This window comes from Eumetopias jubatus, unplaced genomic scaffold, assembly GCF_037043125.1.
Source record: "Eumetopias jubatus isolate StellerSeaLion01/CBP00866 unplaced genomic scaffold, mEumJub1_p1.0 scaffold_2, whole genome shotgun sequence".
NCBI lineage: Eukaryota > Metazoa > Chordata > Mammalia > Carnivora > Otariidae > Eumetopias > Eumetopias jubatus.
Window position 1 is genome coordinate 140,391,127 of NW_028274808.1, and position 22,662 is coordinate 140,413,788.

Here is a 22,662-nt window from a genome sequence, read left to right on the forward strand (position 1 = left end):
TTACCTGTAGCTGCCTGTCCACCATTCTCTCTCTTGCTGTTCCAGCTTCTCATGTACAATGGGGTAAGTCAGCCAACCAGCCATCTTCCTTTCTGTGGGAAGGAACTTTGGTCTCAGACCAATAGTGTAGTTAGTGCAACAATCTCTTCAGCATAATAGGGGACATATTTTTAGAGGCTATACTAAATGTACTTTGTTGACAGGAAAAATCCCAGAAAAGTGTAACTGGTTTCTAAAAGAAATATAAAAATGCTTCATAGACATTTCATAGAAATTTTAGAGCACATGAAGTATCCATTCCTCACAACACTTTAGGAAAATTACGGTACTATGCATGCTTTCAGAATAACATGCCAGGTAGCATAATCTTGATAAAATGTACCTGTTTTTCTACTCTTTCTTTTTTTTAATTTAATTTAATTTTATTATTTTATGTTAATCACCATGCATTACATTATTAGTTTTTGATGTAGTGTTCCATGATTGTTTCTTAATGCACTCCTACTTCCCTATTGAATATTCTGATATTTTAATTAAAAAGCATATAATCAAAGCAAATAAATCCAGAGGTTGAACATCTACATTCTCTTAGAAATCTGGAATTTCATAGAAATTTCTTATCTGAAAAATCACCCCTTAAGCACAATATACTAAAAATCACCCCTATAGCAACTGACTATAACTTTATTAACAGATTCACATATCAGTGTGGGGCCTGGATTGACATTATATAATCTATGATTTCAATCTCTAGCTCATGCTTGGTACACAGAATTGAAGGTTGCCCTGAAAAACGAGAACAAGAAAAACAAAAAAGCAAATCCTCCTCAATGCAGTTAGCATGAGAACACAGTGACATTTGGTATTTTTGGTAAAGCAGTTATATGGGTCAACCCATGCATTAGCATATAATTTCTTCTATCCACCAAAAGAGTTGATCAGGTAAAAATTTAACTTAATTGATCAGATAATTATAAATTTTGCACTATCAAAGGAAACAAGTAAGGAAGAAAAAGGTGAGGTTAGGTGGGTAGGTTTGTTCTGGGGAACTGATTAGGGTGTGTTACCAGAAAACAAGGCATTATAGCTCATAAAGAAGAAATTCCTTGCAGGAAGAGAGCAAAAAGAGATATAACTTCCTTTAACCATTTATTTGTCTTTGTTTAATAACATAATTACAAGACATAATAATATATATCATTTTAAAATTATTTAGTATTTTTCATAATATTTACACTTGGTATCTTCACCATTAGGTTGTTCAGGGTATGTAATGTCTTGATTTTACTCCACCGTTTTTGATAGATAAAGAAGCTGGGAAATGACAATCCTGGCAAATTGCCAAAGGTAGAGAAAGTATTTAATGACAGAATTGGAAGTAGAACACATCACTCCTGCCTCCTACCTCGGTGTAAACAGATATGTGTATTTCCACAATTTTTCAGGCTCTGGTTACCTGGAGATTTCTGGTGAAGAAATTTCTTGAAGTAAACACATGCTTTAAGTATTTTCTACTTGTGATTATGTCTTTTAATTATGTCAATGTGTTTTTTTAAATGTGTTTTGTTTTTATGATTTTTACTTCTCATAAAATCTAATGGAAGAAAGTATATTAACTGCTCCTTGAAGGTATCTTTGAAAAATTCACAGTATGACTCAAAATGATATAAGTCAGCACAAGTCTGTATACTATATTTATTGATTTAGTCAAGAAACATTGTCTGACAACAGTTATTATTTCACTTGTTTTCATGCCAACCTTGCAAGTACATATTATACTTATGTTTCAGATGAAGTTAAGCAATTTGTCTGGTATGGTGAGAGGCAGAGCCAGAATCTGTATCCTGTCTTGACTCAAATCTGTTTTACTCCAAAAGCCATAGGATTTTTAGTATACCAAATAAAATGTCAGAGTCCCTTCTCTCAAAGTGCTGTGGGTATTCAGATGGGGAGGGAGATATTCTGGCTGTGGTGGGTACATCAAGTAAAGCTTTACAAAAGAAGGAGCATTGGAACTGATGTTTGAAAGATGTACTTTGCTTTGATTATGTGGAGATAGGCTGAGAAGTGGAAGCCAAGACCAATGCCAAACAAAGGTACAGAGTGGGAGTCAGGGCATATGCAGGGAACAAGTTTGGATGGAATTTAGGGTGCGTGAAGGAAAAATGTGCTGAGTTTGTAAAGGTGTCTGAATCCAGGTTCTAAAGATCCTTGAACAAAAGGCAGTGGGGAGCCTTTACTAATTACCATTGGCTTAGACATATAGGTATGAATACAAAACACACAGCCTTAAAACTTTAATGGTAACAGGGTGAGGAGTATCATCCTCTTCTTAAGGGGACATTTTTCTTTTTTAATTTATAAAGGGTAAGAGAATCCTACTCGACAAGTCAGAATTTATAGAGTGTTCAGTGTACCAAAAATAAACTCTACTGACCTTTTAGAAAGAGATTGATTATTGGTTTCAAAAAACAGACCATGAAAATTTTATTGAAAGTGTCTTGCTTTAATTTAGATAAACATAACTTTAAGTTTGCTTTGTTAGAGTTTAAACTTTTAGTTTTGAAACTCAGTACAATGCCTTAACTGTATTTCTTTGGACTCATCAACCATCCAATATTGAAATGATGGATTGTATGCATGCCACACCTATCCTGAAGCTTCCCAGTGTATTTATTTATGGTGGCAGTACGGTTAACTGAAACACTCTTTCCCAGCTTTCCTTTCAGCTAGTTGTGTCCTGTCATTAAGTCTGGGCCAATGAAATGCAAGGAAATAGGCCTTCCAGGAAAGTGCCCAGATATGGGGGTAATTTTCGCCCTTCTAGGAGAATGGGTGGGATAGCTGGAATCCCAATGGCTATACCTCAGATAACCTCTTTGGTACCTTTGAACAGAATAGAAACACCATTCCTTGCAGAGGAATTCGAAAAAAAGTTCCTCTTCTGGGCAGCTGCATTACCTTGTGGTATATAGATCCCACTCACTTCTTGGTCAGGTGCCTTTGCAGTAAATGAAGTGCACAGCCATAGGAGGTGGCTCTGACAGCTGTATTGGATGCGGAGGCAGGAAATGGAGCCATGTTTTAAGGATAGCAGGGAGGAGACAAATCCCTGCTGAACATGGATGTGCCATTTCAGCCCTGAATCGACTACTCCCATACTTCCTTTATGTGAGAGCCAAATAAAATTTATTTTAAGTTACTGTTATTTCTGATTTCTTGCATAGCAGCTAATTGTTATAAATTAAGACCAAATGGTTTGGTTTAAGAAGTGCTACCGGTAATTAATTAATTATACAGATGTTTCTTGAGCATTATGTATAACTCTGTGATGTGCTAGGAATAAAAACAGGGCTTAAACCTAGGCTGTGAAAGACAGATGCATACTTACATAGATAATTACAGTATACCATGACACGGTTGCTCAGTTCACATTTTGCACATAGACATCTGGTCAAAAAGTGAGTGCGGGCTGGGCTCTGATAGACTGCATTCATGCAGACAGGGAATCTTTTCTAGTTCATCTCCACAAATGAGATGTCTCTTTATAAAGACTATGATTCAAACAAGAATAATGCCTTAGTTCAGTGATTTCCAAATTTATTTAGCAGCAGTTAGCCGTCTTTGAAAGAACCCTCACGCAGAAACAATGTGTTAGTCCGTATGTTTTGGTTGTAGAGGTCTAGCTCAAATTAATTTAGATGTAGAAGAGAATTTACTAGTTAATTTAACCACATACATTGTAATTAAAGTGGGCACAGTGTGCTAAGGAAATACACAGTAGGGCTTTTAAAGATGGCTCCACAAAGGAAGTGATGCTTGAGCTAAAGCTTAAAACATGATTTCAAGAGGAGGACAAAAATGGGAAAGGGCATACCATGCTGAGTAAGTACCTTGTGCAAAAACATCTAAAAGAGCATGTCCTGCTTTGGAAATAAGTGGTTCATTAAAAGCAGGGGTGAGAGAGAGAGGCTGATAGTTAATGGCTTCAGGTGGTGGTGGTAAGGGAGAGGCAGATCATTAAGGGCCTACATATATGCTTGTGAAATTGGCTTTTCGTTTATAGATTATGGGAAGTCATTGAAAGATTTTAAAGAGCAGAGTAAAATGAATAGAATATGTATTAGAAGGATGTTGGGATTATAGTTAGTAGGGATGCCTTAATAGACAAAATGCTAAAACTCAGGCAAGAGGAGACAGGCTGACTTAAGACATTAGCAGTTCACTGGGATGGAGGGAATAGATTAATGAAAGTATTTAGTAGGTCAAATTGGTAGATTGTGGTGATGATGGGAGATAAAAGTTAAGGATGATTCCTAGGATTCTGCATTGGGGAACCATTCCTATTAGCATGGTGGTACCATTTTTTTCAAAAGACTATTTATCTACCTAGAGAAAGAGTGTGCGCAAACAGGGGGAGGGGTAGAGGGAGAGGGAATGGGAGAGAGAGAGAACCCCAAGCAGACTCTGCACTGAGAGCAGGAGCCCCAAGAGGCGCTTGATTCCATGAACCTGAGATCAGGACCTGAGCAGAAATCAAGAGTCGCTTAACCAACTGAGCCACCTAGGTGCCCCATGGTGGTACCATTTTTAATGAGAGAGGGTTCCACAAGGCCAGGAATAGATGTTGGGAGGAAAGACAATGAGCTCAGTTTTAAGCATACTGATCTTGAAATATGTACAGACTGTTCAGGTGGAGATACCCAGCAGGAAATTGACAATGTAGGTCTGAATGTGTGGCGAGAACTCTGGATTGAAAATGTAGATTGGAAATTATAAGCCTAAAGATGGTGTTAAAACCTGTAGCTCTGACCTGTCTTAGACTCAAAAGAGTGTGTTTGGGTCCAGTATGAACCACATCTGAGAGGCTTAAAGAGGAAAAGGCATCTGTTATGGCCTCCATGCAGCCAAATAGCTTCTCACTAAGCAGTCAGTAAGTGAAATTGCCACTGTTGTGATTTATTCTTTTAGATTAAGGTTGTTTCTCTAAGTAATTCCCTCTTAAAAATATCATTGGGAGGAATTAAACAGGTGACAGGATAGTGTAACAAAGAGAACTGAGATCAGTTCCTAACACTGACTTTGCCATTGACTGCCTGTGTGATGTTTAGCAACTCACTTTGCCATAGGTTCCTCATGTGGAATATGAATTAGGACAAGGTGACCTTCAACGTTTGGTAGACTACAATTCAACCAATAATAATGTCTTTTTTTTTTTAAAGATTTTATTTATTTATTTGAGAGAGAGAGAATGAGAGATAGAGAGCACGAGAGGGAAGAGGGTCAGAGGGAGAAGCAGACTCCCCGCCGAGCAGGGAGCCCGACGCGGGACTCGATCCCGGGACTCCAGGATCATGACCTGAGCCGAAGGCAGTCGCTTAACCAACTGAGCCACCCAGGCGCCCTCAACCAATAATAATGTCTTATTATAGTTTAGTTCAGTGACTTTCAAACTTATTTAGCAGCAGTTAGCCTTCTTTGAAAGAACTTTCAGGCAGAGACACAATGTATTAGTCAGGATGTTTTGGTTGTGAGGTCTGACTCAAGTTAGTCTAGAAGTAGAAGGGAATTGACTAATTTAACCGTACTATGTGAAAAGGTGCAGCTGGACCCCATGGGTGACTGGCAGCTCAGACTGGTGCACCACTAGGACTTGCTCTACTTTCATCTCTGTGTAATGGCTTCATTCCACAAAAGCAGTATGTAGCCACTTGCCATTATCAAGACTTCCTTCTTTCCTCAGATTACCACTGTAGTGGGATAGCCCTTCTTTCCTTATTTCCACCTGAACATCTCCTGGGAAAGAGCTCTGCTTGCTTTGGCTTGAGTCACATGCCCACTCTGCAGCCAAGAAGTTGGGGGACTGAGCTGCAGCTGCCACTAAAGTCACATAGTTTCTTCAAAAGAAAGGAATATTGTCTGTAGGAAAAGGAAAGTTACCAGGGAGACAAATAGAGGGTCAATATGTAAAACAGAAACTTTCTAGTTGAAGTCCCAGCTATCTGGTCCCCTCTGTACCCTAGGTGGTTTCTGGAGTATACCTTCGAAAACCCCATGAGGATCCTTGGAATATAGCATTAAAATAATCAATTGTATTGATTGGATAGCATGCCAGGTACCTGCAAGTCCTTGATAAACTGAAGTACTAGATATTGATGGTGGTAGTGCTTAATTAGAAAATTTCTGGAATAAGGTAAGTACTAGAAAGAGTGGTACTGATGTTGATGGGGATGGGGTGGAGATTCTGAATATTCAGGGATCAAGGAACTTGAGATGGGAAGTATAGAAAGAAAGAGAAGGCAAGAGGGCACCAAGATGAACTTTGCCTGCTTTGCCATTTTATCTAGGACTAACATATCATATGGCACACTATAATGGTGGAAAATGTTCATCTTTGGCCAAGGTGGTGGGATGGTCCTTGGTGTCATCCAAAGTCATTCTAGAGAAAGGAATAAAGGGGAGGTTGATGGACAGAGAGAGTTGGTGAACCTGGAGAGGGGCAGAGGCAGTGAGTAAAGACACCTTTCTTGGATGGAAATAGCCATGGTAGATGGTAGCTTAAAAAATATTAGAAATAAAGTAATGAGGATACAGGGAGACAGAAGAGGAATAAGATAAGATGGGAAGATGGAGAGGAATGTGGTTCAGTAAAGGGTAGAATATGTCACTGGAATATAGTTTGGATGCCCTGTCAGGAGGTCTGGGAAGTAAAAATTCAAGATCATCTTGATTAATACCTGTTTAAAAGTTGTACTAATGAGTATCAGGTAAAATTACATTTAATTTATTTTACCAATTACATCTTACTAAATAAATGTGATACTTTTCTTGAAAAATTATGTAGCTACTAAGTGTATTGAAATCAGTAAAGTCAAATTTAGTTCTTTATCAAATAGTAATGATGTTCTTAAATAAAAAACTTTAAACCTTTGCCTTTTGAGCAAACTGTTCAACAGAATTTCAGAAAACAAAAGAACATAGTTCTCAGGGATCTTATAGGTCCAGTTACCTATGCTACTGACAGAAAAAACATGGAGAGATCGGATATACTCAGATCAAATATTAATTGCTAATTTGGAAAAGACACAGGTGGTCACTAGAACATCAAGTACTTTTGTTCTTTAAATGATTTTATTTATTTATTTGTCAGAGAAAGAGCACAAGCAGGGAGAGTGGGAGGTAGAGGGAGAGGCAGGCTCCACACTGAGCAGGGAGGCGGATGTGGGACTCGATCCCAGGATGCTGGGACCATGACCTGAGCCGAAGGCAGATGCCCAACCAACTGAGCCACCCAGGCGTCCCTCAAGTACTTTTTTTTTAATTGGGAGGGAATGAACAATTCTGTAACAAATATGCAAATAAACATAAGTGTTGTTTCAGAACAAATTGTACCTACACAGTGCTGCTATTACCAACTTGGTCAAAAAGGCCTTACTTAAGCCAGAAGCTTTCAGTGGGATAAATCACTTTTTTAAAAAGAGAGACTTTTCTAATGTGTTCTTATTTTTAATCTTAATAAAAAATTGCAATGTCTGACAAACATGAAAAATTCCCATGAAATGAGACATCAAAACAGGTTACCATTCTGTTGCAAACTTTGATCTACTATAAAACTGCTTTTTAAAAATGGCTTAAGTGCTAATGTCTTGTTGTTATTGCAATGTATTTTTAATTGGAATCTTAAGAGTTTTTTAGTATCAATGATGATTTAATTTCTCAGCATCTATACAATGCCAACTATTTGAAAATTATTTCTCTGATCTCAATCTCATAGCAAATGAGAAAAACGATCTGTTTTTGGGATGATATAGTTATTTTTATTAATATAGAAAAGTTTTACTTTCCTTTTGTTTTCGGTGAGTCAATACATTTGCTATGGTATAGAGAGAACATTCCTGAGAGTAGAGGTTATTTAAACTTAATCTGCATTCGATTGGTTTTTTTAATTAAAAAAAACCCCACCTACTATTCTTAACTCCGAATGTCACAATTACAATTATTCAATGGATTGTGATCATTTACTATATGAAATTCAGAGACCAACAATGAACATTCCCCATATAAACCTGAGCTTCAAGACTAGCAAACCACACCATTTATTAATGCTTCCTTAACATCCGCAAAGTCTATCCCCTCTTTCCTCACCCCAGTCGCTACTTGCTAGTCAGCCTGTGAGAGCGACAGCAGAGATAGCATATGGTTCTAGTAAAAATGCCAGTGCCATCAGCCTTATCCTCCTGGGTATTGTTGTGACTATTAATTTTGTGTTACCTTTCATAATTTCATTTCTGGTTGTTCCGTGAGAATTTCCTGTTTAGAGTCTGTTTCCCCTACAACCATTGCGAGCTACATAAGAATAGGGACTATATATGCTTATCTTTGTGTTTCTGAGGCTAAATACAATGTCTGGAACATAATATCCCCTCCATTGATCTTTGTTTATTATATATAAACGGATAGCTAGGAATTTATATATCTATAGGTATTTGAAGAAGCTTAAATCTTTTGAGGATATGCCATCATCACATTTACATTTTTCAGATGTTTATTTTCCTCTTTTCTTCAGCAGTTGGTAGTATTTCTCCTTGGGGGAAGAGTGTGTGCCAAATAGAAATGCTGTGGCAAAAGGCCATTCAGGCAGGTTTACTATTCTGGGCTCCTGAAGTGCCTTGTTTCTTTATTACTTACAAAGTTAGAAATCACTATTCATATACGTCAGCCTAGAGTGAAGATAGTTGGGAATGAGTGAGGCTTCCTCCAGGATTAAGGCCATTTTGACAACTATTACAGAGGCTGGAATGGGGGTGCTAGAGAGGGAAATAGAAACTTAACACGGTTGGAAAACAAAGTAGCCCACAGTCTTCTATATCTTAAGGGGCTTCTTCACTCACTCACTCACTTTCTGGTGACAAAAATGAAAGTGGTGCAATTGTTCTTTTGCAATGGTGGACTCTTAATATCTCACCAGTTCTGGCTAAATGATGATTTGTATGTACCACACCCCCCCCACCCCCCCGGTAATGAAGGCCTTTGACATTCAATAATAAAGGCCTAATTAATTCCAACCAACACAACATGCTTAGTATGCTAAACAACACCCCTGTTGGGGGGAAAATACTCTACGCCGCTAATATACCCTTATGCTGCTTGTTTAAGTACGCAAGCCCGGAGCATGCATCGAGAAATTCAAGCAATAGGAGTATTCTGCCTCTAGAGTTGGTATAATTTTTGGACTACCGGTGGTAAAAAGCAGAAGCTGATCCACAAAAACATAATTAATCCCCAGAAACTTAAAATGTCAAGGCCACATTCACCAAGTAAACATTAATCTTTCTCGTTTACGTTTTGATGTTTTCATGGGGGGGGGCACTGCCAAACGAACGTAATTCTATCGCGAGAAGGGAGAATTAGCAAATAAAAAGGAAGGGGATTAACGCAGAGCGTCACAGGTTCTTTTATTTACCTTTCGCGACACAACTTACAGATGTTATATGTAAAAAAAAAAAGCCAAAAAAACCCATCGAAGATGTCAGGAAACCTTTCCTTCCGTCATTTCACCTCACCTGGCGTCTCATTAGCTACCCAGACCAGCGCTCAGCTTCGCAGTCAGGCAGCCTCTGGCGAGCATGCAGTAAACAGCGCCGAGTCCACGCACGAACACAGGGTGAGGAGGGTTCGCCAGTCTCTTCCCCACCATGGCTTTGTGGACGTGGATGTTTGATACCCTACCTGTCTTCCCAGTTCCGCTCGTCACTCAAGCCAAGAAAAGAGAGTAAAAAAGCGGTAAGGGTAAAGGAGAAAATGGGTAAGACTCCGGGCAGCCACGCGCGCACGCGCGCCAAGACCAAACGCGGTGACCAGGGGGCGGGGCCGAGTCACGGCGCTGGAGCTCCGCCTCCTTCCCCCACCCCCACCCCCACCCCCCCGCGCAGGGGAGTGACTGACTCTCGCCAGCCCCTCCACGTCAATCAACCTTCCTCCTTCTCGCACTCTCTGCACCTTGTTATTAATCTTAGTACCGATATCGCGCGGACGCCTCTCCCCCGGCCTTCGGGGGTGTGAACGTGTGTGAGCGAGAGCGAAGGCACCGAAAGCTGGCGTCTCTGTGCGGCAGCCTTGGGCCCGGCAGCAGCAGCAGGCGCAGCAGCAACCCCCGCAGCGGCGGCAGCCCCAGCGCCAGGAGGCCAAGGCCAAGGCCAGGTTCTGCGCCGCTCTCGGAGTAATAGCCGAGGCTTCGGAGGCTGCGGGGGCGCCGCTTCCTCCGGCAGGGGGCTTTCGCGTCGGCGGCCGCGGGGCCTCTCCTGAGCGCCCAGGGTCACCGTCCCTGAAACCCGGCGGCGCGGCCCTCGTCCCCCTCCCCGCCCCCAGTCCGTCTCCTCGCTCCCGTCAGCCGTCCTCTTCGCCGCCGCCTCTGCTGTTCCTCAGGCGGCCCGGCCCGGCCCGCCCGCCCCGCGTCCCCTCCGGCCGGTGCCTCTCCCCCCGGCGGGCTGCCTGCATGTCTTTGCTGCCCTCAGCCCCGCCGCCACCGCCGCCGCCGCCTCCCCCGCCGCCGCAGCACCAGCACCAGCAGCAGCCGCCCCGCCGCCGCCGCCGCCGCCGCCGCCCGGACCCCGGCGCGCTGAATGCAGGTGAGGAGGGGGCGCAGGCCCTCCGCGACCCCAGGCCCGGGCGCCTTGTGCGCCCGTCCGCCCGCGAGCGGGGTGCGGGCCCTGCCTGTCGCGGCGGCTTCCCTTCGGGGCGGGCGGGAGCGAGGCCCGCCCGTGGGTGTTTGTGTTTGCGTCTGCGGCTTCGGAGGGGAAGCATCTGTGGGGGCCTGGTGCGCGCGCGCGCGTGTTTGTGTGTGTGTGTGTGTGTGTGTGTTTCCCGTGCCGGGGGGAAATGGCTGCTGTTGCCCCTCCTGGGCCAGAGGAAGAGAATGAGGTAAAGTGTTTTTGTGCCTCCTAGTAGATCGAGAATGGTGGGAAGAGGAGCGTGTCTCCGGGGAAATGAGGTGGGAGAGGGACAAATGCGAGTGTGGGTGTGCGAGTTGGGACTCTGGCGGGCGGGGAGGCTGCCTGAGGACCCAGAGCGAGTGGGTGTGTGTCGGGTGTGGGGTTGACCCGCGTCGCTGTCGGAGGCGGCGAAGGTTCCGGGGTGTGTGTGTGTGTGTGTGTGTGTGTGTGTGTGTGTTGGGGGGGGGGCTCCGCGCCCAGGGCCCGGGACTCTGGGGGCGGATTTCGTGTGTCTGGGACCCCCCGAGTGGCGTGTCCCTCCCTTTTTGTGGCCGAGGCTCCGGTGCCTCGCAGGTGAGAGCTTCTCGGCTTCGGCCCGGCCGGGGAGGGTAGTGTGTGTGCGGCACGCGCACAGCAGCCAGGCCGGGAGAGCCGCGGGTCGGGGCCGCGCCGCTGTTCCCGGGGCCCGGCAGGAAGCGCGCCGGCCTGCAGCGCGGCCTAACCGCCTCGGCGCCCGCCCGCCAGCGCGCCAGCCTCCCGCCAGCCTCCCGGGACGCCTCCCGGGACGCCGGGCCCGCGGGGGCCCAGGGCGCTGCCTCAGGCCTGGGCAGGTGAGGGTCGGAGGCGGAACGCGCCGATTGCAGTCGCCTCGGCCGCCTCCGCGTCTGCTGAGGAGAGGCGAAGGCAGATTTTGGCGTTCGAACTGCAAGCTCTTCCCCTAGCCGGCGGTGGGACCCGAGGGAAAGTGAATCAAAGCAGTAAAATCTCGGGAATACGCGGTGTTGAGATCCCTTCCCTTCGTCTTTCTCTGAAGGCTGGGTGGAGAGACTAAGTACACGTTTTCAGTTTTCGTTGCAGATATTTTCTCTTGGATAATATGTATGCAATTTTTAAGAAAACATTTTTCTTGAGAGGCGGGGGAAGAAATGGAGCCTGGCTTCCCTGTCCTGTGGTGTTGGTGGGATTGGATCGATTTTGTGCATTTGAAATTGTTTTATCCTGCCTCCTAGGGGGAAAGGCGTGTACGCGCCGAGCTGAGGAGGTCGGTGAGGAAGAGGAAGTTACTGTAGCTGTCATCGTCCTTAACTCGGCCTCTTTAGCTGTTTAGATGGATTGTGTTCAGGAGTTTGGCTGAGCCGTTTGTACACGTTGGAAGCACAGTACTACATTTTACTACCGTATTGCCCCTACTTATCTTAATTGTCAATCAGGATAGTCACGTACAAACAAGTTTTCACTCAGAATCTCCAGAACCTAGATCGAGTAGCCTTTATTGTCTACCCAGTGTGTGCTCCTGGGAAGCTATTTTGAGGGTAGTCTAAGCAAAACGGAACTATAAAGATAAAGCTGCCAATAGGTGTACAGTGCATTGTAGACCCAAATAGAAATGATATTTGGGTAATTATTTGCTCTACTTTACTCCACCCTCTTTCCGTTTGCATTTAGTAAGCTCATCTAGCTAAAACCCTATGGATAAAGTCATGATACAGATGGGATCTTTGCAGACCATGCTCTGTATAAAGGCCAGATAGCTCTGTTTCTAAACTGGTCTCACAAAGAAATGTTCCAGGCTGTTCACTGGGAACAAGAGTGGAGGGAAGAATAGGAGTGGAGAGCTGTTTTCTATGACCACTGCTGGAAAAACAACGTATGTAGTTTAGTGGAAAAAAGGACTTGTTTTACAGACCTCAGAACTCTGGCTGTGCCATTTTTCTTAGCTGTTTGACCTTAGCAAGTTACCTAATGTCTATAAACCTCAATTTTCTCATTTGTAACAAGTAGATAATACATTTATAGTAAGATTGTCCTGGAGGTAGAATGAGAAAACATGTTTGGCACATAGTAGTTGCTTAGTTAAATATTCCTCCTCCTGCGGCCCTGATTGTGGGCACTGAAAAACATGTATAGAAGTACAAATACCCATTTGATAATTGAGAGCAATATTATGTAACTGTAGGTTAAAAATCAAGACAATAGAACATTTCAGAGTCCTTTGATAATACATAAGGTATATATAAACAATTTTAAGTTGTATTTTGTGTCTTTCCTAGAAATGAGACTGTCATTAAAGTGGCCTAGTATATTAGTTTATAGACTGTCTAGTCATACATTTTTACCCCCATATTTTTGAATAGGCATCTCTCAGTTTCCCTGTTCTTTATGAATTCTATGTAGCCCTGGAAAAAATTGTTCACACTGTTATGTAGCACATATATGTTCCAGTACAATCAAGCATTAAAATGGATCAAGAAACTATAGTTTACCCTTATAGATTCACAAAGAATAGTGCCCAGAAAATTGCTGTGTAACTCTTTTAGTTTATGTTGACTAATTTGGTAAACAAAAACCTCTTGGAATATTTTCCTGAATGGTTTAAGGAAAAATCCTCAGTCAGCTTTCAATAGTTTTCCATTTTTATTCTGTGTGGAGTAGTAAATGTGCTGTTCAATTTTAATTGTATTGTGGTGGGAAAAAAATACAGAATTTAAAGGCAATGGAGAGGTTAAAGAAGGATTTTTTTCTTTTTTCGTGAAGGCAGGGTGAAGAGAATGTGGGAGGAGTTTCATTGGGTTAAGTTTGTACTATCTGTTTACTAATGCCAGGTTTCCCAGTTAGGCCTTATTTTTATCAGCAATGTTAAACTTTAAAAAAAAAACCTGTAAAGCACTAAAATTTTAACACTTTTATGAAGCCCAGTAGGGAGAACTTTATTAGAATGCAAAATGTCATGGTTTTGTTAAAGTATGTGTCTTACGGGCATGTGTGCATTTACAATGAACAGAGTTATCTGCCATATGGTTATATTTAAAGGAAGAATTCTTACCTTAAGAATTATAGATGATAATAAAATAAAGAAATACACGGAAATTATGGATAATTTTTAATACTTTAAGAACAGTAAAATAGTGAATTTTGCCTTTAAGTATATATTAGATATTACAAATTAGACATGAATTACAATGTTTTAAAGCACTTCATAATTTTTTAATTTGGGAAAATTGAGGAAAACATTTCTTTGTAATTATGAAAATACACTGAACTAAAATAAAATATTAAGACATCTGGACAGTAAAATTTATTAACAGTGGAACTGCTCATTGCTATCATTGTTTAAAGTAATTATGTTACAACAAAATTAAGGTGGAAAATTGTTTAGATTTTAAAATTTAATGTTACTTAAAGAGCTTTTAAACAATCTTTCCAAAATAGCCCTTACAAATGTCTTTGGGGGGAATTGAAATACATAAGACTTTGTGCATGTATTACTTTGGATAATGCTAATTAGGGTAATAAATACACCAGAATTTCAGTGGCTTAACACATGTAAGTTTGTATTTTGCTCACATGTAACAGTTCTGTGCAGGTGCTGCTGGTTAGCAGGCTTGTGGCTTTCCTCCATGTGGTATCTGAGGGACCCACACTCCTTAACATCTATGGCTCTAGCATTCTTTAGGGCTTTGGAGCCTTGTGTGTTACTTACAGGCCATTTCTTAAGAACTCCCAGACTTAAAGTGACAAACATCTGTCCACATTGGACTGGTGAGAATTTGTCACAGAGCCTTATTTGAATGCAAGGGGGATGGGAATGTAGTCCCCAGATGGTGGACGGCTTGGGGCATTTCATGATGTTGTTTTAGATGGTAGCGTATATTTATGAAATTATGTCAAAAAGGTGAGTTATAATACTTGAAGGAGTTAAAGCCACAAGAGGAGGAAGAGCTCTCTCCTATGAGGAGTTTGAATGACAAGTGAAATCTAGCTATTTAAAGATACAAATTTTACAGAGAACATAACAATTGGATTTTATAACCTTTAGTAGGTCTCTCCTTTACTATCTAGTTATCAACCGTCATTGTGGTCTACTGGTTTCGGCTCTTTGAGTTTTTCTCTTTGTACTTTGAAATCAATTGACTTTGAATTTCAGTTTCTGTGTTACAGTTCCATGGGAAACACAGTTTTGAATTTTAACTCTCTCTTTAGGATAAAATGTTATTATTACTTAATACTTTAAGGAAATATTTAGGTGGACCTTACTATGTTTTCTTGTTTGCTGTTGCTGTTTTTGTAATTCTAAAGTCATTTTAATATATGTGAGACTTCGCTCAACAATAAAATCGTCAAATAAACAACAAAGGTTTAATTATTAACTTGTGCTCATGTTTCATGATGAAAATACTACAACTTTCTTTAACTGCAGTAACAGTGAGCCTCTAGTATATTAAATGAATTTTATCTCTGGGCAACTTTAATTTTAATTAAATCATAACATTCTTCCATTACGTAGGATTATTGTAATGTGAAACCTTAGCTCTATGTTCTCCACGTATTTTTATTCTGAACAGTTGGGTTAAAGATCTGAGGAATTTTATATATATCTGTATTCCTCCAAAAGAAGCTTTTTTTTTTTAAGATTTTTATTTATTTATTTGACAGAGACAGTGAGAGAGGGAACACAAGCAGAGGGAGTGGGAGAGGGAGAAGCAGGCCTCCCGCCAAGCATCGCCATGCGATGCGGGGCTTGATCCCAGGACCCTGGGACCATGACCTGAGCTGAAGGCAGACGCTTAAGGACTGAGCGACCCAGGCACCCCTAAAGGAAGTCTTTTGAGTAGTCTTGTTAACTACTCCATGGTATATATTTTTAATGCATTTTGAAAATTCCAGCCCTTATTTGAGGGCCCATTCTTACCCCATTATTATACTTGGTTCTAACGTACGAAAGAAGTAGAAGAAACCCTTGCAAAGCTTGTAGGTTATGCGGAAAGGAGATAAAACATATAATTCAGTTATTTCAAAACAATGAATGAACAAGCGCAAGTCACTACAGTATAAGCTGTTCGCAGACATTCTGAGGGAGTAACATGAAATGGGATGGTGGGTGGGTCAGGGACTACTTAAAAAATTGGGAGGGTTTTTTTGGTAACAGTTTTTTTGAGATAGAATTCACTTACCATAGAAGTAGCCCATTTAAAATATGTAACTCAGTGGTGTTTGGTATATTCACAGTTGTGCAGCCAGCATCATAATTTTAGAACATTTATATCACCCGAGATATAAATCCTATATCCTTTAAGAGTACCCGCCATACTCCCATACCCTTAACTTCTAGGAAATCACTGATCTGCTTTCTGACTATATTCGCCTATTCTGAACATTTCATACAAATGGAATCTTAATGTAATATGTGGTCATTCATTACAGGCTTGTTTCACTTACCCCATTTTCAGGGTTTCATCCATATTGATTTCATTCTTTTTATGGCTGCATAATATGCTATTGTATGCATATATACTACATTTTGTTTATCAGCTAACGGACATTTGGGTTATTTCTACTTTTTGGCTATTATAAATAATTCAGTTATGAACATTCATATACAAGTTTTTGCGTACATAGTTTCAGTTCTCTTGGGTATATGCCTAGGAGTAAAAGTGCTGGATTGTATGCCTCTGTGTTTATTTTCTCTTTCTTTATTTTTTAAAGATTTTATTTTTTAAGTAGACTCTACCCAGTGTGGGGCTCGAACTCAAAACCTTGAGATCGTGAGTCGCATGCTCTACTGACCAAGCCAGCCAGGTGTGCCCCATGGTGCCTCTGTATTTAAACTTTTGAGGAACTTCTGTTTTCCAAAGTACCCTCACCATTGCACATCCCTACCAGCAGTGTATGAGGGCTCCGGTTTCTCCACATCCTTGCCAACGTTTGTTACTATCTTTTTGATTATAGCTGATCATAGCTCTCCTACTGAGTGTTAGTTATTTCACTGCAGTTTTGATTTGCATTTCCTTAAAGATGCTGAGTGTCTTTTCATTTGTTTATTGGCCATTTGTATATATATTTTTTGAGAGGTATGTATTCAAATCCTTTGCCCATTTTTAAGTTGTTATTTATCTTTTGATAACTCAGTTGTAACAGTCTTTTGTATCTTATAGATACAAATATTTCCCCCAAACTTGGTGAGTTATCCTCTCACTGCCATGATGATGTCTTTTTAAAGAATGAAAGTTTTAAATTTTGATGAAAGTTTAATTTTTTTTAAAGATTTTATTTATTTATTTGACAGAGAGAGACACAGCGAGAGAGGGAACACAAGCAGGGGGGAGTGGGAGAGGGAGAAGCAAGCTTCCCAGGGAGCAAGGAGCCCAATGTGGGGCTTGGTGACCTGAGCCAAAGGCAGACCCGTAACGACTGAGCCACCCAGGTGCCCCGAAAGTTTAATTTTTTGTTGCTTGTGCTTTTGGTGTCATATCTAAGAAAATTGTTTACTAATCTAAGGTCATGGAGATTATGCTTCTGTTTTGTGCTAAGAGTTTTTTAGTTTAGCACTTATATTCTTTTTTTTATTTTATTTCATTTATTTATTCATGAGGGACAGAGAGAGAGAGAGGGAGAGAAGCAGAGGGAGAAGCAGGCTCCCAAGGAGCAGGGAGCCCAATGCGGGACTCGATCCCAGGACCCTGGGATCACGACCTGAGCCGAAGGCAGACGCTTAACCATCTGAGCCACCCAGGCGCCCTAGCACTTATATTTAGATTTATGATCCATCTGAGTTAATATCTGCATATGCCTCGATGTAGGGAGTCTAACATTATGTTTTTTGCATGTAGATACCTAGTTGTCCCAGTACCATTTGTGGAAAAGACTGTTCTTTGCCCATTTAATTGTTTTGTCATGCCTCTGGAAAATCAGTTAACTATAAACTTGAAGGTTTATTTCTGGAATTAGTTTAATTCCATTGATTTGTTTGATTTTCATTATACCAAGTACTGTCTTGACCACTATAGCTTTATTATTGAGAAGGGGAAGTCTTCCAAATTCGTTCTTTTTCAAGATTGTTTTAGCTATTTGGTGGATTTCCTGTTTCCATATGAATTTCAGGATCACCTTGTCAATTTCTACAATGAAGCCAGCTGGAATTTTTATAGGAATTGTGTTAAATCTGTAGATAATTTGGGGAGCATTGCCATCTTAACAATACTAAGTCTTTTCCATTTATTTAGATTTTCTTTGATTTTTTTCCCCCAACAGTATTTTTCAGTTTTCAGAGTCTAAGTTACTGCATTTATTCCTAAATATTTTATTCTTTTAGATGCTATTATAAATGGAATTATTTTCTTAATTTTTGGGGGTTCATTGCAAGTGTATAAAAATACAATTGATTTTTTCTCTTGATCTTGTGTCTTGCAACCTTGCTGAATTTGTTTATCAGGTCTAATACTATTTTAGTTCATTACATAGCATTTTCTGTATAACAAGGGTCATGTCATCAGTGAAGATAGTTTTTACTTCTTTTCCAATCTGGATGCGTTTTATTTCATTTTCTTGTCTAATTGTCTTGGCTGAAACCTCCAGTACATTGTTGAAAAGAAGTGTCAAGAACAGATAATCTTGTCTTGTTCCTGATCTTGGGGGAAAGCATTCATCTTCCACTATTAAGTATGTTGTTAGCTGTGGGGTTTTCATAGATGCTCTTTGTTAGGTTGAGGAAGTTCTATTTCTAGTTTGTTGAGTGTTTCTCTCATGAAGGGGTTCTGGGGTGTTAGGGTTGAGTTTTGAGGGTAGTATGAAATATGGATTACAAAAGTGAAGATACTGTGTCCAGTATTGAGAGGCAGGTAATAATGCTTAACTTGTTTGAGAGAGAGGAGCTAGCTTTCACCACCCTCTTTTCCCTCTCCCTTATTTCCTCCCCTCCGTACTCCTTTAATGTTCTCTAATTGCCTTCCCATTGATCCATATACACATTTGGAGGGGATTAATCCTTTACTGAAGATTTTCTGAATAATTCAGCTTTCTTGAGTAGTGGAGAATATTGTTTCTCTTCAAAAAACGTTTAATAAAAACAATGTGAGGATTTTTTTTTTTTCTGATTACATTGATAGCTAGTTTGGAGGGGGACACAGTTAAGCAGAATACTAAACCATAAATGAAGAGCTAACCATAGGATAAAAAAGATGGGAACACATTTTTGTGATTATCGAGGGTGTAGTTAATGAAGAATTCCATATTTATTTTGAACCTGGTTGTTAACTGACTTTTTCCCAAATTATTTCAGCATGAATGGTTTTGTTTTTGTAAGTTTTCTAAAAAACTTGTTAGCTTTCTTGGGAATTTTGTTCTGCAAAGTAAGGTTATGTTTCATTTGATGTGATTATTACCCTTTAATTTTTGGAACTTCAATTGTGTGTCCATGCAGCTACATTCTGATTAGATAAATATTTTAAAAAAGACTTATTTCTGTCCCATGTTATACATCACAGAAGTTAAATAACTTTGGATTAGCCAGAATCTTCCTGTTTACAAGTCAAAATTAGTAAGTGGTAATAGATTTTTTGTTCTGTATTCTCTTTTGTAGCAGGATACATTTCATTTTTTTTCAGATCACATTAAAATCTCTTTACAGAAAAATTTTTAATTTTTTTGAAGAAATAAGTAGTTCACTTTGCTTTGTGAGGGACTAATACTGAATAGATGCCAGGTATTTTGGGGCTTTCATATTGTTTATTAACAGTAGAAATTAGTGACACTAATTGGTGACACAAAGTAGAAGTTATAACACTTTATCTTCTTATATTCATCTGCAGAGAGAACCTCTCTGTAATCTTACAGTTTAGAATCTTTTTCTCTTCCCACGTTACTTAGATTCCCTAAATGAGTAACATAGATCAGAGTTATATAATACCAGTTACAAATACTACTAAGAGAATAGAACTAAATATAGGCTATACTAACTGTAATGTCTCTTTATACAAAGACTTTCTTGCTGTCTGATCATGTTTAAATTTAAAACCAAAAAACGGGCAAGAGTATGTTCTGCTATAGGTTCATGTCAGCGCAATCTTCTGTAATTTATGAAATAATACATTGTGAATATACAGAATATGATCTTGAAACAGTACAAGAATTTTAATCACTTTAAAGTATACCTCACTTAATAAATACTAAGTTTCAGCTGGCTACCAACTATTGTATTCAGGGTTCTGGGCAATAAAAAGTTTGGAAGGTAATCATTTTTACTAGGAAGTGGAACGGGTATTTATTGGACTGCTGAGAACTAAGGACTGTGAAAAGCCATCTCCTTCCCTTTAAATAGTAATCTGAACTAGTTTTCCTGAAAATCCTGTGGAGTATGATTCTCATTCTGTAGGTGGTTAATAATGTGAGCCCTTAGATTCTTCACTTCCTAGCTCTTGGGGAAACTCCCTACACCATATTTCAGTTTCCTCATCTGCAATAGGGAGATGATAATAGTTCTTATCTTGCAGGGTTGTTGTGAGGATTAAATCAGGTATATCTATAAAGTACTTAGAACAGTAGTATGTGGCACATCCATATAAAAAACAAAACTTGGAACTGATAGTACTGTTTCTTATTATTAGGATCCATACAAGTTAATAACAAGTCTTAAATATTGGTGAAATCAGTATTTAGAATAGGATCTGTTTGACTCCAGAATACTTAAACTACTTATACATATAAGGGATTTAAGCCCTGATAAATAGCAAGTGTAAGCAGAATATGCTGACAAAGACCATTAAGTGCTATAACATAGAGTACATACCAGTTTGTAATCTACAAGGATAAAGATCTCTCCTTTTTGGTTAGGAGAAGGAAGGAAAGGAAAAGGTAGTGGAACACTGCAGCGTCCATTATTGCTCCTTTAACTTCTGTTCCTTTGTATACGTTTTGTCACCAGAGAAATCCTTGCAAAAATTCATTTGACACTGCTTAAGTTCTCTTCTTAAAATCCTTCAATAATAGTAATAGTTACTATTTTTTGGTTGCATACTATGTGCTGAGGGCAGGAGTTGGTGTTTTATGTAAAGGGCCTTATATAGTAAATATTTTGGCTTTGTGTGGATCACATTAAGATCTCTGTCCTATATTCTTTGTTTTTTGTTGTAGTTTTTATTATTTTTTTAACAGTCCTTTAAAAATGTAAAACCATTAATTGCTGGCAAGCCAAGCTGTAATTTGCTGACCTCTCTTAGGAGATTTACATGAATTCTTGTTAGAATCCTGGCAAAATTGCTATTATTAATCCCTATTTTATAGTTGAGGATACTGAAGCTCAGAGAGGCAAATTTGATGAAACTCACATAACAAGGAAATGACAGCTCAAATTCAGATTTAGGTCATTGGAATTCCTAAACCTGTGTACTTTCCAGGATATCCTGCTGCTGCTTACTTTCTTTAGAAGGAAGTGGAGATTTCATAGGATTATGTGTAAGACCCATCATGATCTTGTCCTTGTGTACTTCTCCAGTATTATCATTTTATTACTCTACTCTCCTGAACATATTCCCTACACTTGTCATACTGAGTAACTTATAGCTTGGTTTATGGTTTGTATGTGCCTACAATACTTTACACTTGATGAGCTCATTGACTTTTTTTAATAATTCACCTTAGCTTGTTCCTACTCTGAGAAATCTTGCCTGATGATACTTCCAGTCTTTGTTTCATGTTTTTTCTCTCTGCTTCCCTAGCATCTTGTGCATTCTTTTTTCATAACATTTACCATATTGTCTTGTATTTACCTGGTTTCTATTTCTACTTTTCCATTAAACTGTGAGTTTTTAAGGGCAGAGATACCTTACTTTGTAGCCCAAGTTGTTTGTAGGGGTTAAACCCCTACTGTGTATCAGTGTACTGAGTGTTTAGTATATATTAGGGGCTTAGTTACTGTTTAATAAATGCATGAATAATCAAATGGCATTGCAAATGGTAGAAATGACATCAAAAAATATGTAGTAACAGAAAGGAAGTCCAGGTTCAAGTTTGAGAGGGAAATTTAGTTAATTTCTGGTTAGCTTCCAGAGGTTCAGTGACAACAAGGAGGCTGATAAGGCAAATTGGAATGTGATTATTAGGGAGGGGTTTGAATGCCTAGATAAAGAATTTTAGTGTTTTTTTTTTTAAAGATTTTTATTTATTTATTGAGAGAGATATGATAAAGAGAGAGCATGAGAAGGGGGAGAGTCAGAGGGAGAAGCAGACTCTCCGCTGAGCAGGGAGCCCGATGCGGGACTCGATCCCGGGACTCCAGGATCATGACCTGAGCCAAAGGCAGTCGTGTAAACAACTGAGCCACCCAGGCGCCCAAGAATTTTAGTTTTATCCTATGTTCAACTCTAGAGCAGCCAAGCAGTCTTTTACATCTATAAATTGAGGTTCTCTTATTAATGCCTGAATTTTGTTATAATGTTGTTTTACATGATACTTCATAGGACATAGCAATATATTACTTTTGATTAATAGTAACTGCAAATAGGGTTTTAGAATCTCACAGTTGCCAATATGACTTAAACACATTGGTAGCATTGAGTGCTTTTGAGCAGGTTGGAATAATTATTATTTTTAAAGATTTTATTCATTTGAGACGCAGAGAGAGAGAGAGAGAGAGCATGAGCAGGGGGAGAGGCAGAGGGAGAGGGAGAAGCAGACTCCCTGATGAGCCAGGAGCCCAGTGTGGGGCTCGATCCCAGGACCCTGGGACCATGACTCGAGCCGAAGGCAGACGCCTAACCATCTGAGCCACCCAGGTGCCCCTGGAATAATTATTAAGAAGATTATCTGGTTGAGGTATGTAGAATCAGTTGAAATCAGAATGGAAGGAGGGAGGCTCTTTTTTAAAGAGTTAAAATATGAAGTGATAAGGCAAGAAATCTGTGTCAGTTGGGATAGCTGGAGCTTTTAATAAAGTGACATTGGTGGGGCGCCTGGGTGG

The 22,662-nt window shown here is 40.0% G+C and overlaps 2 protein-coding genes across 3 annotated transcripts in view; one reads left to right on the forward strand and one right to left on the reverse strand.

Moving 5' to 3' along the window:
- Positions 1 to 9,884, reverse strand: part of MRPL1 (mitochondrial ribosomal protein L1) — a 143,220-nt gene extending 133,336 nt beyond the window's left edge. Inside the window, exon 1 of the mRNA XM_028100753.2 lies at positions 9,564 to 9,884. The gene's annotated coding sequence lies outside the window, so the exon portion shown is untranslated. The remainder of the gene's footprint in view (positions 1 to 9,563) is intronic.
- A 432-nt stretch (positions 9,885 to 10,316) lies between these two features.
- The window catches only part of CNOT6L (CCR4-NOT transcription complex subunit 6 like), a 105,374-nt gene continuing 93,028 nt past the window's right edge, over positions 10,317 to 22,662 (forward strand). Inside the window, exon 1 of one of the 2 annotated variants that reach the window (XM_028100535.2) lies at positions 10,317 to 10,628. Coding sequence is in view for 1 of the 2 variants with exons in the window: in XM_028100533.2 (XP_027956334.1) it covers positions 10,916 to 10,920 (5 nt within the window). In the remaining variant the exon portion in view is untranslated. Of the gene's footprint in view, positions 10,629 to 10,817; positions 10,921 to 22,662 lie in introns of those variants that run through there. The other variant, XM_028100533.2, reaches the window with a different exon arrangement.